General features: G+C 36.7%; 1 protein-coding gene across 1 annotated transcript in view; it reads left to right on the top strand.

Annotated features, from left to right (window-relative positions):
• Sur (Sulfonylurea receptor) overlaps positions 1-13,576 on the top strand; it is a 43,324-nt gene that overhangs the window by 5,669 nt on the left and 24,079 nt on the right. The window contains 6 exon segments of the mRNA XM_068294412.1: positions 4,233-4,507; positions 4,617-4,792; positions 9,120-9,335; positions 10,490-11,144; positions 11,578-11,681; positions 13,075-13,212. Coding sequence (XP_068150513.1) covers positions 4,233-4,507; positions 4,617-4,792; positions 9,120-9,335; positions 10,490-11,144; positions 11,578-11,681; positions 13,075-13,212 — 1,564 coding nt within the window.

The following is a 13,576-nucleotide window of genomic DNA, read 5'->3' as shown; positions in this document are numbered from 1 at the left end:
ATTGGATTAATTATTGATCGCATTTTAATATTATTATCAGGCTTATTAGGGTCTGTTGTAAATCAATCAATGTCTTTTGTTGAAAAAGTTCTGGAACTTTAAATTACTTATTTTATGCTTCCTATGATTCAAGTCTAAGTCTCAGTTCATTCTCAAGTTATTCTCATTAGTCGATGTGAGTTTATGTACTTAACATGAGATTCCAAGTATAATTTGAAAGCTAATAATACAATGGCTTAAAGGGGTTGAAGGTCTTTAAGGATTTGATTGTGTTTGACAATCGAAAAGCTTAAAGATGAGGAACACTTCTTATGTCCAAAAACGGTTTTATTTATGGACCACTCTTTGATTTTTAGACACTTTAAATGCTACTTTGAAAGCATTTAAAATATCATTGATATCCGGAACTAATCGAATCATTATTTAAGTATCTACAATCTTGATCGAGTACTTCTTGCACTTGTAATGCAAGAGCACGGGGCACAAGCGAAAAGAAAATCAAAATAAGCAGCAATAAACAGTTTGAATGAATGCATAAAACAACAATGCACCGATGCACACACTCAATTCAGCTACTGCCACTTCAACTCACTTCCTCCCATTCCCATTCCCATTTTCATTCCCACACTGAGCTCCCACTACTTTCCTTACACACTGCACTCGCACTTGGTAGTTTGCCTGTTGCTCTTATTCTCAATGCTCATTCATAAAAAATCAACTATCGATAGCTATAATACATCCGGCACTTGAGATATAGCTTATTGTTAGACCCTCGTGCCAAAGGGCATGTGGAGGGGGCGGGCAATTCATTCTCCGGCTCTCTGTGATGCATCTGCAAATGCACTTCAATGCAATTTTCTCGTATAATGGGTATTTTTGGAACATTTGGTAAACAAATCAGTTGTTGCTCCAATTTTAACACTATGCCGCGTGTTTTATGTGTATGAGAGAGAGCGGGATTTTGAGCTATTTTAAATTTTATTTGATTTCCTATTTGCCACACTTGCGGCGGGTGCATAAACTGGCTAAAAGCCAAGAAACCAAACTTCAGACATTGAGGCGGACGAAGAGTGGAGTGAAGTTTTCCTTTTTTTTTATTTTTTGATGTAAAACGGCCTCAGATGAGGTGCAAAAACTGCCGTTTTCACACTTACAAAACAACAAGAGCAACAAAAACTTGCACTACACGTTTCTCAGCTAAAGCAACAACAATAAATTTCAATTAAAATGTGTTGGCCATGGTTCCTTTCAGCTCGAGAAACAAGAAAACAAAACCAGGCAAACGCATTATTATTTTCCATTCTATTGCAATTGCAGCTGGTTAAATGTGCCGTCATTTTGGCCGATGCAAAGAGGCCTTCACACACATGTTCTTTTGCGCCGCCAATAATGGGGCAAACTCCAGTGTAATAAAGTCATCAAGTGCTCAGATGATGATGATTTTTGCAAATTGAAATGTGGATTGAGTTGGTTTGGTTATTTACGATGACTTCTCGTTGATTTAGTGATCAAAATATGAAACTAAAAATTTCATTCAATAGATGTGGCACACTCCATAGAAAACCTATACAAATTATCCTCCAAGTGGTTTAGGATCGGCTTAGAATAAGACATTGATTGAAAAAGAGTTCTAAACCGAGACATTTGATTTGATATACATACATGGTTATATTTTGTAATTCAATTTCATTATAAGTATTTGTTTTATCAGAACCAGCGACATTCCTTTAAAGTTTAAGCATTTGCTGACTTTTTATATCTATTATTTTGTGGATTGCTCATTACATATTGAAAACGATGTAATGATGAGAGACTTTGACAGGTTTTAGCTGTAAACACTTTGAAACTTTTAAAGCAGGTTCCAGACACATGTACATATGTTATGTAAGATATTTCCAATTGTTCGAAATTCGATTTTTCTTCGTCTTAAAGGCGCTTTCGGAATGTTGAGAGAAAAATGCCATTTTCATGTCTGACCTACAAAATGACTGACCTTTATTCAAAACATTCGCAATGAACAAATTGAATTTCCATCATTAAACATTTATCAATATGGCAGGCCAAAAACAAAAAACAAAGTGAAAAAATGAAAATAAATGATACGAATTTCCACACATTGTTTCTCTTCGATAACACATACAAATTATAAACTATTTCCAATCAACGACTATTAATTTTATATACAATAAGTGCAAACAAATATATAGGATTCATCAATAAAAAATTTCAAATATAAACTAAAATGCTGCAAATAAAAAGAGAACTAAAAGATTGAATTGGTTGACGACTGCACTGAACTTACAATGTTCTTTACTTTTGTCGTAATCTGCGTTTGTTGGTCTGATTGTAAAATTATAATTAGTTTAAAGGGTCCTTAAAGTGTGCTAAAGTTTTAATGCCAATTCCTCTGGGGATATTCTCATTTTGATACATAAAACTTCTTACTCTAGCCAAGAAATCGTCGTTTTTGAATGATTTCTCTATGTTATAATTGTCTGATCGGTAGAAATCAATAACGAATTGAAGGAGAACATTCCTATGTATATCATTTGCAAATTGGATATTGTTTGCATATTTTGTGCATTGCAAACACCTGGTCAATATAAATATACTCTTTTTAACAATCTTCTATAGTGTATTACACTTTTATAGTATTCTTTTTGTTTTCTTGTTGCTGTTTTGTTTACTGCATTTAAATATACATCAACAAAAACTAAATGGGAACAAAAACCGAAAAATGCACTTGCACACACACACACACACACACACACACACATAGAAAACATTTTTCAGAGAAATTGAAATCAATTATTCATGCATTTTTAGAGCGGTCAAAAAGTAATTAATATGTAAGCGTTGGTTGTGGGGATTCTCCTCTGCACCTGCTCCTCTTGCACAGCCTTCTCCTCATCGTCATCATTTGCCCCCCTCTTCCCCACCCCACATTGGCTGTCAAGGCAGACATTTTTCATTAAATTTATAGACAGTCTGTGGGCATAAAAATTGAACTCAATAAATAAAATGCTGCGAAAATAAAGCACTTGTGTCTTTTTATTTCTGGGTATAAACGTTAAAAAATTAAAATCCAGCCACCTAGTTGGGGGAACTCGGCATAACTAACCAACTGTCCCTCCTGGACCTCTCCTTTCCTCATACTGTAGCCACACTCTGACACCCTGTCCCTGTCCCTGTCACGGAGGAGGTCTGCTCCTTCTCTTTTATTGTATTTTGCCTTCTCCTGCTTTGGTGCTCCATTGCGCCAAATTGTATGCAACAGTATTTGCAATAAATAATATTCCAACAGCAATGCAGACGCAGGTTTACTATGTTCCCCTTCTCTTACCATTTTGACTATATATTCCCCCTCCGCTATCGCCAGAAAGGAAATGGGTCCATGTGCAAAAGTGTAAACGTTCGCGCGCAAGCCAAAAAGTATGCAACATTTTTGCACATCATTAAATATATTTTGTATGGAAAAATCTAGTCAAGAGGAAGGACTCTTGAATATATACACACATATTCTTAGGGGCGTATTGTTAAGCTTTAAGTGAAATAAATATAAATAAACTTGCATTGGTTGGAGCACTCTAACCGACATTAAGTGGCTGTAAAATTTTCCAGTGGGGAAGTCATGAGAGTCTTACGGAAGGTAAGAAGAGCTTTAAAGTTTATTATAGTTGATTCTTAGATGCCATTAAAATACATTCTTAAACAAAACATGGAAAGTAAAACAGACTCCACGATTTCATTAACTTGACCATCGATTTCAGACAAAAAAAGGATTTCAATGAGAGCTTGGCTGGGAGGTAGGAAGTTAGTCGAATATTATATTTTAAGTTAATAAAACTCAGCGATAGTCAAGTCATGTCAGGTTGTTGATATATATCACAGACGAGGCTATATATGTACTCAGCGATGAAGTAGGCAATAACAAATCCAGACCGACTGGCAAGGGAACACTGTGCGGAAAGTGGTCGGGGGGCAAGGAAGACAGACTAGACTGACTGCGCCAGCATAAGTACTTGAATATAATTGCGGCAATTATGAAACCCCCTCTCGTGTTGGGTCTCGGTGTCTGGCACTTCGCTTAATTAAACTCAAAATTGTTGGTATTGTAATATATTTTAAGTCTCTTTATCTCCCCGGAACTTCTTCCTCTACCAACAATCTATTTAACACACTGTTTCCGTTTCCACTTTTCTTTTTCATTTTTCCGTTTTTTTTTTTTGCAGGTGTCATAAGACTTTGCTAACATTTCACAATATACGCGCAGCTGTATCTCTACTTTTGCTGGCCGTTAATAGCCTAGAGTTGGCCAGGAGTCTGTTGCCGCCCCAGCGAAATGTCCAAGAGTTGAACCGTCTTTTTCAGTCGCCAGCGGTTCTTAGAGAGCTAAATGTTTTGATTGTCATCGGTAGTGGAGCGGTGTGGAATGCTTTGGCCGCCACATTGTTGACAATTATGCTAATGTGCTATCATCGTGTGCTGGAGCGCAAGAAGGTGACAGGTGTGTGTCTACCTTGTGTGTGTATGTGGGTGTGTGCCTTTTGTGGCTGACTCAGTATGATAATTGTCGTCTGCCATCAGAATTAATCAAGCAATTTCTCATTTCAAAGTCCTTTTGTACGCCAGCATGGCCGTGGAGCTGTTGATATTCGCTCTTCGTCTGGATGAACTGGCCGAGGTGGTCTATTATGAAGATTTATTTGAACTCGAGACCAGTCTTCAGGTCATCACTGTCCTATGTCTACTTGCTTTGGCCACAGTAGATGGTTTTACAATTTATAAAGAGGTGAGTTGTTTTAATCGATAGAAGTAATTATAGTGTTTCTTTGTTAAACAAAATGAATTCCTTGGGAAACTATGTAAAAAGTCATCAATTTAAAATACTTCCTCCGAGTTTCGTACACTTAAGTCCCCAAAGTATGCATGTGTTAGCAATATGTCCTTATCCTAGATATCTGAAGAGCTTACGAAATACATGCATACATTTATATAGAATACGTATATTTTAAATCCAGTTTCCATATTAACATACATATATAACGAAACCCCAAAAACAGCTGATAAATATTTAAACATCTCAAGCAATCCGAATAACCAAACAAGCGAGCGACGCTCAAGAAAACCTTCGCTTGTTGTCTTCTCATGCTTGACATTATTTCCGCTTCAGTCCGGAAATCCAAAGTTGCCACATAGGACACAAACAGACACAGATACACACTCCCCAGTCAAACATACATACATTCTTATGTACGTGAACATAATCACACTCAAGGCATATACAAGTAGAGAGACCGCAGAGCAATAAGCGCCACCCAAAGTAGCAAAGCAAATAAAAACATTAAACTTACATTAGACGATTTTGGCTGTTTACCTTTTTGGCTATGCAAAGAATGCGAAAGAATGAAAAAAGAAAAACAAAACAAAAGAAAGGAAAGAAAACACGGACAGCATATAAAATTCGCAGTTTAGAGTTGAGACAGGTTTCGGGTCACAACATGGATGCAACTCGCTCTCGTCATTGTTATGCTGCAAATGCACTAATGCTGTTGCATACCTTGAGGCGCATGGCGCTGAAAAAAAGTCAAAAGAAAAAGTTTTTTTTTGAAAGAAACAAACCTGAAGCCTGTTTTTGAGGTGATTGCGAGACTTGGTAGAAAACTGCAAACATTAAATATTTATAACTTAAAATGCATATTCGAGAAGCAGGCAAAAAATGGAAACTTAACTGAACTTAGCTTAATTGATGTATTTAATGTTATTGAATTACATATTCATTTCTTAGTTTCTTGCATTTTCCAATTGAAAATTAGCAACCCTCTTCACTTTTAATTAAATTATAGAAATAGTTAAACTAATATGTATATTTGAATCAATTATTTTGGTTATATTGAGGTCTTGCTGCAACAGTAAATAATTAGTCACAGTTTAAAGATAAAGGCGATGTGTTATTTACATGTATTTCACATTTTTAAAAAGCCCAAAAACTGGTAAAGCTTTCCAAAAGACACCAAAGGGTGTAAAGAATAGATTAATAATTTCTGTAGTTTCAAGTTCAAACAAACAAAAACCGAAAGATTCTTCTACATTTATAACCACATACATATATACATACAAATGCTATAAAGATTCGCTCATAATTCTCACCAAGAACAGGAAGTTCTCATGATATTGACAAAATGCGCCTTTACGTGATACTGCGCCTCCTGTTGTACTTGCAGGAAGATTTAGTCCAAATTACGTTTTGGGTGCATAATGTTAATAAAGGAAGTTTGCAGCAAGCGGATGAAGTTGAGTGGGCTGGGTGGTTAAATAATTCCATGCCACGTCGAGCAGAAACCCAAAAATGCAAACAAATTTTGAATGCCGGCAATTCAAATGCAAAATATGCGACAGCGCTCATACACTATAAAGTAGTTTGGAAATATAAGGTTACGCTTTTCCTTAATTTTAGTAGGCCTTTAGTACAAGACATAAGACCGTAAATTTGTTAAATTTTGCATCTTGCAGGAAGAGTAGAATTATTAGCTGCATGATTTAGTTTTATATACTGCGACTACCCCAAGTAGTTGCTGTCTTATCTGTGGTGTGTGACCTGCAATGGGTTGCTCGTTGTTGTTGATAATGAAAACCTGCATTACACTTAGTATTGCTAATTGAATTGAATTGAAAATTACGTATACCAAAAAATAGTTGTCGAGAGGTAATTCAATACTAAGCACATTTAATGATAATGCGACTTATTGGCGGATCTAGTCAGTCTCAGTCTTTGAATGAGTCATATATTATATAACCTTGATCTGCCTACATCGATGTATTGGAATATGCAAAATGGGGAGCTTTGAGCCCTAAATTAAGCTATCCAAATATTTGCTTTTTAAAATATGTCTCCTGCGGATAATAAAAGTTTAAAGGGGATTTCTTTTTAGATAGAGTATTTAGGAGAATGGTGACGTTAAAATTGTTATTGTTGTTTGTTGATGCTACTTATTGTTGCTCCTGCTGCCTGGCAAAAACGGAAGTGAGTGAAGGGGTTAAAATGCGACTAGCATTTGCATTTTTGGATGAAAGCACTCGCGTAAAATTAGCTGAACAAATAGTTGAGATGAAGAAAGTGAAGAGGCATCCGGACTGCCTGATGCGGATGATGATGATGATGATGACAATGCAAAAGGTTTATTTAATTTAACAGGGGATTAGGTGATGTGCAGTCAGGGCATGGGAATTGATAGGGGGATGGGAAGTTGGCTGCTTTTGGGATTTTAATATGTTTACATTTTAATTGAGGTTAAGCGCAGATTTAGTTTCATGCTCAAAGCATTTTCTGCACTTGGCAAATATTTTATTTATGTCAGTTTTCAAAAGCCTTTAGCATACTTCAAGGCGCTACTATGCGGTGCATGGATGACCGCATGCCGAGTAAGACGGAGCGAATGAGTGTGTGTGGGTGTATATACATATGCCACAAAAACGACGAGTTTAGAGATGCTTAAGTGCACAAATGCCACAACACAACACTGCACAATTCGTGCAACAAAAGTTGATGGGGCGGGCGGAGTGGGCAGTGCGAAAAGAAAAGCCAGCCAAGCGACCATCCAACCCAAGTGCCATTGTTATGGCGTTGAGCAGCATACAAAACGTGTTGCATTCCACCAACACCACCAGCACCAACAACAACAACAAGTAAAGTAAAAAATGCAAGTGGCAAGATCTCATGCAACTAAGCAGCCAAACAAAATGGCATCAAGTCTGCCTTTTGTATTGCTGAGTGAGAGTGGACAACATGGAAAGTCCTTTGATAAGAGCTAAGACCAGTTGCTTAGTCACACTTGAGTTATGGATGGCTCAAGGAGCAGCATATACAAGTATACCATATACAAACACACATGGTTGATGTTTTCCATTTTAAATTTCACTTTCTTTGTATGCTTCTGGGAAAGAAAAAGTTCAACAATTGTTGTATATTTCATTTGGGTAAATTTAAAAATCAATCGTATGTGTATGTCACTTCCTTGGCATGGACTGAACATGGCGTCATTTTAATCAGTGCTTCCTTGGGGTCCGGAAACATTATTTTCTGGGAGCCAGATAGGGGAGAAAAAATGCGCTGCCTGTTGGGAGATGGGAATGGTTTTACCCTACTGAAATATATCCCAGATCCTGGGTCCTTATTTTATGTTCACAGCAGTGCTGGAGCTTCAGTCTGTGAATATAATGGCGCTGAGTTGTTTGAAGGGATAAACAGAGAAACGCATACGATCGATTGCTTGGACAAACTGCGGAACTCATTTTCTCTTCGCGGAGAAGGATAGCAGCTTAATCTATGCCTGTATTGCTTTTCCAGCTAAAGGTATCATTTTGGATCCACAAGTCTTGTGGAAGCCGCAGGTATTGGCTGATTTGGATCATGTTGCCTGTTTTGGTCAGCATAGGGCCTGTGGTCACATTCAGGCTGTTGTCATAGATCCATTAGACATCTATGTGGCTATTATTTTTAAGAATCAGCCTTTTGTGCTCATCTGCTTATTGGACTTATCACCAGGTTTGCCAATAAGGATCTTGCCGCGAGACTATATCACATATAATGGTAATTCAACGGAGAAGGAGGAAGTCTATCCGACTTGCATAAAATTCACTGTCTACCAAAAAAATAGAACTGAGCGTTTGTTAGTCATTGCTTGGTCTTCGGGGCAGTTGCAGCGACTTGTATTTAACGCCCAAAGTCTGGAGGAGGCTCAAAATCTCATGTCAACCAAATGGAATATGGATCAACTGAATTTCAAGAATTGCTTGACTATGGAATCTGAATCAGAACAAGTAACAGATTATGTTAATGATGTTTGTGTTTATTTAATGTTAAAATGAAATTTTTGTTGATCGCATGAACGAGCAACTTAAAAGAAATGTGTTAAATGATCAACCTAAGCATTGCTTACAAAGCTTTTGTGTATTAGTATCCGATTTTAGTTGCTCAATATTTACTTATTTGTAGAGGTATCAAGAATGGATCATCATTAAAACAAAGAAATACCCAACACAGACAGAGAATAAGAATAAGAATAGTTTTAGTAAAAGAGGCTCGTAGATAAATATTTTGATAAATGTTTTCTTTTCAGCGTTATCTGGATGATTTTTTGGAAGACTACGACACAATTGGGTATAAGCATACATTGGCGACTTTCTACTCCAAATCATGCTTTTGGTGGTTAACCCCGCTTCTGTGGCTGGGTTTTAGAGAACCACTTGAGCTGGAAGATCTGGGCCAAATGCGTTTGGAGGACAGTGCCCGAGCCCACTATGACCATTTCCTGTATGTCTATACGGAAAACGTGGTAAGTTTTTTCTTCTTTTTAATTTAAAGTGCATTGTTTTATGGTCTTTTTGGGCAAACACTTACATAATAACCAATATTAATGTGCATTAAATAAATATTAAATGCATTAAGCGCCATTTAATTAAAAACTCGTTGAAATGGCCGAAGCAAAAGTACATAATTAAATGCTGTAGGCCGAAAATAAAAAGAAAAAAAGAGGGAAAAATTATGGCCACAATTGAGTCTTCTTCTTGGTTCCGGTTCGTTCCCGACCGACCAAGTAAGCGTATAAAAAAAAAAAAAAAGATTCCATTAAGAAAATATTGTATTTCATTAAAAACCAAAAATAAAAAAAAGCCCAACGGCAAGGAAATTGCTTAATTATTTATTTAAATGCAACTTCGCCATCGACTGAAGGCTATAAATTTTCACATGAATTTACTTTCGAGATGTGCTCGGGAAGTAACTTGGATTGTCTCAATGAAAGAGATTTACAAAAAGCACGTAGATTCGTTCCCCATTATCTTTTGTAGTAAGACAACCCATTCAGAATGCCTTCACTAGTCAATCTTCACTTGGTTGTTCGTGTTCGAACGTGGTTCTCAGAGAGTTTATCTCGAACTCATGTTTAGGTCAATGAAACAATGATAAAGGTAAACTTTTTGAACTCATCTCGTAAACTACATACTTATGTGGATAAAATGGTATGGCAAAAAACAGTGTCATCGTTTCGTTGTTGATAACAAAGTGAAAGTGTGGCTGGCTTTTTGTTTATATTCTGTTTGGAAATGTTCATTTATATTTGCAATGTGTGAATACTTGTCGACTGATTTTATGGTGCATATTTGTTTGGTTGCCTTTTAATGACAAATTGGCCAGCAAATTGTAAATGTAAATTATTATTTCAAAGCCAAAGGGGTTTAATGGTAGTGTCCTGTTTAAGTTTCACATAAATATCCTTATTAATTACTTTTAATGTAGAGCCCATATGGCGTATACATAATGTTTCTAAAAAAGAATTGGTTTCTTATACATCGGCTGAAGGGTTTGATGTCACATGGGATTAAATCTTGATTTAGTTTAAGCAATATTAAACAATTGGGAAATGATTTTCTATTGCAGTCTAAAAATTAGTTTTTTAAAGTAAAATTTTTATTCTTATATTAATTTCAGAAAAAGTCAAATGCCTCACCCTCGTTGTGGTATTGCTATATAAAGAACAGTTGGCGTATGTTTGCTCTTGGCGGCATTTTGAAGCTGGCCGGTGATTTATTTGCATTGATTGGACCACTTGCCATACAACAAATAGTGCAATATATTGAAGCACTCTATGCCCAGGCGCAGGCTCAGTCCCATCATCATGGAAATGCATCTCAATCATTGTTGCCATGGGAAGTGGTGAACGTTGCTGCTGATGACGATGTTGTTGTTGGCGCTGCAGCCCCTAATGCGGCCTCTGATGATGATGTTGATGAGGTTTTTGGTATTGGCATTGGTGATGTGAGAATTTACTATGCCAGCTGGTCGGATTTGCTAACAAATGGCTGGAGCATTGCTTGGATAGTGTTGCTGGCTGCATTGACGCAGGCCGCATTGTCACAGGCCTCCACGCATGTGCTCAATATGACGGGCATCAGGATTAAAACATCGCTTCAGGGTCTAATTTATCGCAAAAGTTTGCTACTGAATGCCAATAATACTGATGACGGTCCTCCTACCCCTTCGGCGAATGGTCAACAAAATGGGGACGTTAAGTTGACTGCGGATGATAAGCCTGCTACGGCTACGGCGGAGACCGCAGCCACAGAACAAACGGAGCGTTCAGCTGGTGAGTGTTTTGGGGTCCTTTGGATGGTCCCTCTTTCCCCTTCCCTTCATTGAGGTTGCTGTTGTTTTGTATCTCGTATTTGGTTAAGGTAAATGTACGATGGGTGTTAATTGAAACTTTTACGGCTGAAATGTTTGCAAAACGGGCCTGACAGGTATGGGTACTTTTAATGTGCTTAAGTGGGCGTGGATGTGTCTGTAACATGATAACCCAAAACGGCTTTTCAAACACATGTAGATAGAAACTCCATTTTGCTGATATGTAAATAACAAAAAGTTTTTGTTCAATGCATTCCACAAAAAAAAAATCATATGCAAGGCAGATTAAAACTGAAACCTACATAAAGTTTGGTTGGATGGGATATCTTTATACGTGAATACGTCCCTTTAACTAGATGATAATTAAGTGTATTCTAATTTCTTTTTTTTTCCAGGTCTTAATGACATTGGAGCTATTACGAATATGATGACCGATGATACGCTAAATGTGATGCAGTTCTTTTGGATCGCTCACTATGCTTGGGCCATACCATTCAAGGTTTGAATTGCGCCTTAAAGAAGGCAACACAATATGTGAAAAAAACCTCTTAGGCTAACGCTAATGCTATTTGTTGTTCATGTATGTATATGCATGTATGTGTGCATGTATGTGTGTGCATTTTGCAAATTTACGAGCAACTTGTGTGTGATTTAAATGTGCCGTGCCATTTGATTTTCATTGAACTTTCAAGTTAATTTATAACATTTGATGACTAAATCGTTTTGGCCGAGAATATTGCATTTATTTTTCCTCTCGCTCTCCTCGTTTTAATCTCTAAAGTAATTGCCAAACTATAAATTTTACGTTGGCATTTTGCAATTGGAAAGTTTATTTATTTCGATTTGGCATTTGCAATATGGCTCTGTAAAACATGGTTTAAATGTAGAGATTTTTATGTAATTAAGCAAACATGTTAATGGTTAAGCTAAACACAGGCTCACACAAAGTCACACGTACTGACACACACGCACACACACATAGGTATACACATGCATAATTAATTCGTATTAAATGTGTCTGTGTCTGATTCTGTTTCGGTTTATATCCGCTTCTGCATTTTGCCCTCCGTTGTCTTCATCCAATTTGGCCCACAACTTCAATTTCCAGCATAATTAGCCATGAGTTGTATTTACTTTTGGCCAAGCCTAGGCTGGTCAGGCTCAGATTTTAGGTTTAGGTTTCTGTTGTGCTTTCAAAATGAATTGATTTGTAAATGTTTGGGGCGGTTACTTGTATCAGCATGGTATCGTGGTGTGTGTGTATGTGTAGGTGTGTGCGTCCAGGCAACATCTGCTAAATAATTTACTCGTTTGTATGCAAGCCCGAATCGGATTTGCTACCAGCCATATCCGTAAAGTGTAGTCCAGGTCTATTGTGTAAAAAATTAATTAACATTTGGGTCTATCTCCCGGCATACATGTAGATATGTATATATTTATGTATGTATGTGTGTATGTATGTGAATATAGCGAAACTAACAATATTATTTCGATAATTATATTGCCTTTGAAATGTGGGTTAATACTTATTCCATATCATGAAGGCAACTTTTGGTTGAGTAAAATTAAAAAGTACTTGAAATTTTATAGTAATGTAGCTGACATCTTATTGCAGTTGTCCGTAAAGTGTTTAATCGCATGACTAAGAACAATGGAGATCTTAGGCAGATGTTGATTTAAATATTAACTAATTAATTAATTTAATAAAGTAATCAAAACTCATGTAACTCATGTCAATCATTCTCAAGTCCTTTGTAACTCTTAAAGTTGTCATATCTATCTATGTATGATGTATTTATGTATTCTCTTTGAAGAAATTTATAATAAATTACTCTAACATCTCACTTTGTCCTTTATCCTTTAAAATTTGCTATCTTTTTGAATTTTTACAGATATCTGTGGTCATTTACCTCCTCTATCTGAAGTTGGGTATAAGTGCGGTTATTGGGGCAATTGTTTGTATATTGATTATGACGCCATTACAATTTATCATTGGCAATGCCATGTCCAAGAATGCCGAAGTGATAGCGGTAAGTACTTACATTCAATGTATAATTACAGATTAAACACTATTTGATTAGCTTGGACATGAAATCACCCAGAGACGAAAAAGGGTTGAATTTTCTATAGTAATGTTCTCTGTCACTTATTTCAAGTATTTTCCATTTGGAAGTCGTATCGCTCATTTGGTTTGTCGGCTGTTGGTTTCTGTCAGTGGCAGCGGCTCATTTAAAGTTTCGTCTCAACAGATTTGTGGTCAATTTAAAGTTATTGTCGAGTGGTCGACTTAAGTTAATTGATTTTCGGGTTCAGTGTTTGGCCAGAGAAAAGGCTGTTAAATTGTGTATGTATCTTTGGCTTTCTTGGAGTTGTTTCTGGTTAAGCTTATTGACC

Source organism: Drosophila tropicalis, unplaced genomic scaffold, assembly GCF_018151085.1.
Source record: "Drosophila tropicalis isolate 14030-0801.00 unplaced genomic scaffold, ASM1815108v1 contig_845, whole genome shotgun sequence".
NCBI lineage: Eukaryota > Metazoa > Arthropoda > Insecta > Diptera > Drosophilidae > Drosophila > Drosophila tropicalis.
This window is presented reverse-complemented; position numbering and strand designations above follow the sequence as displayed.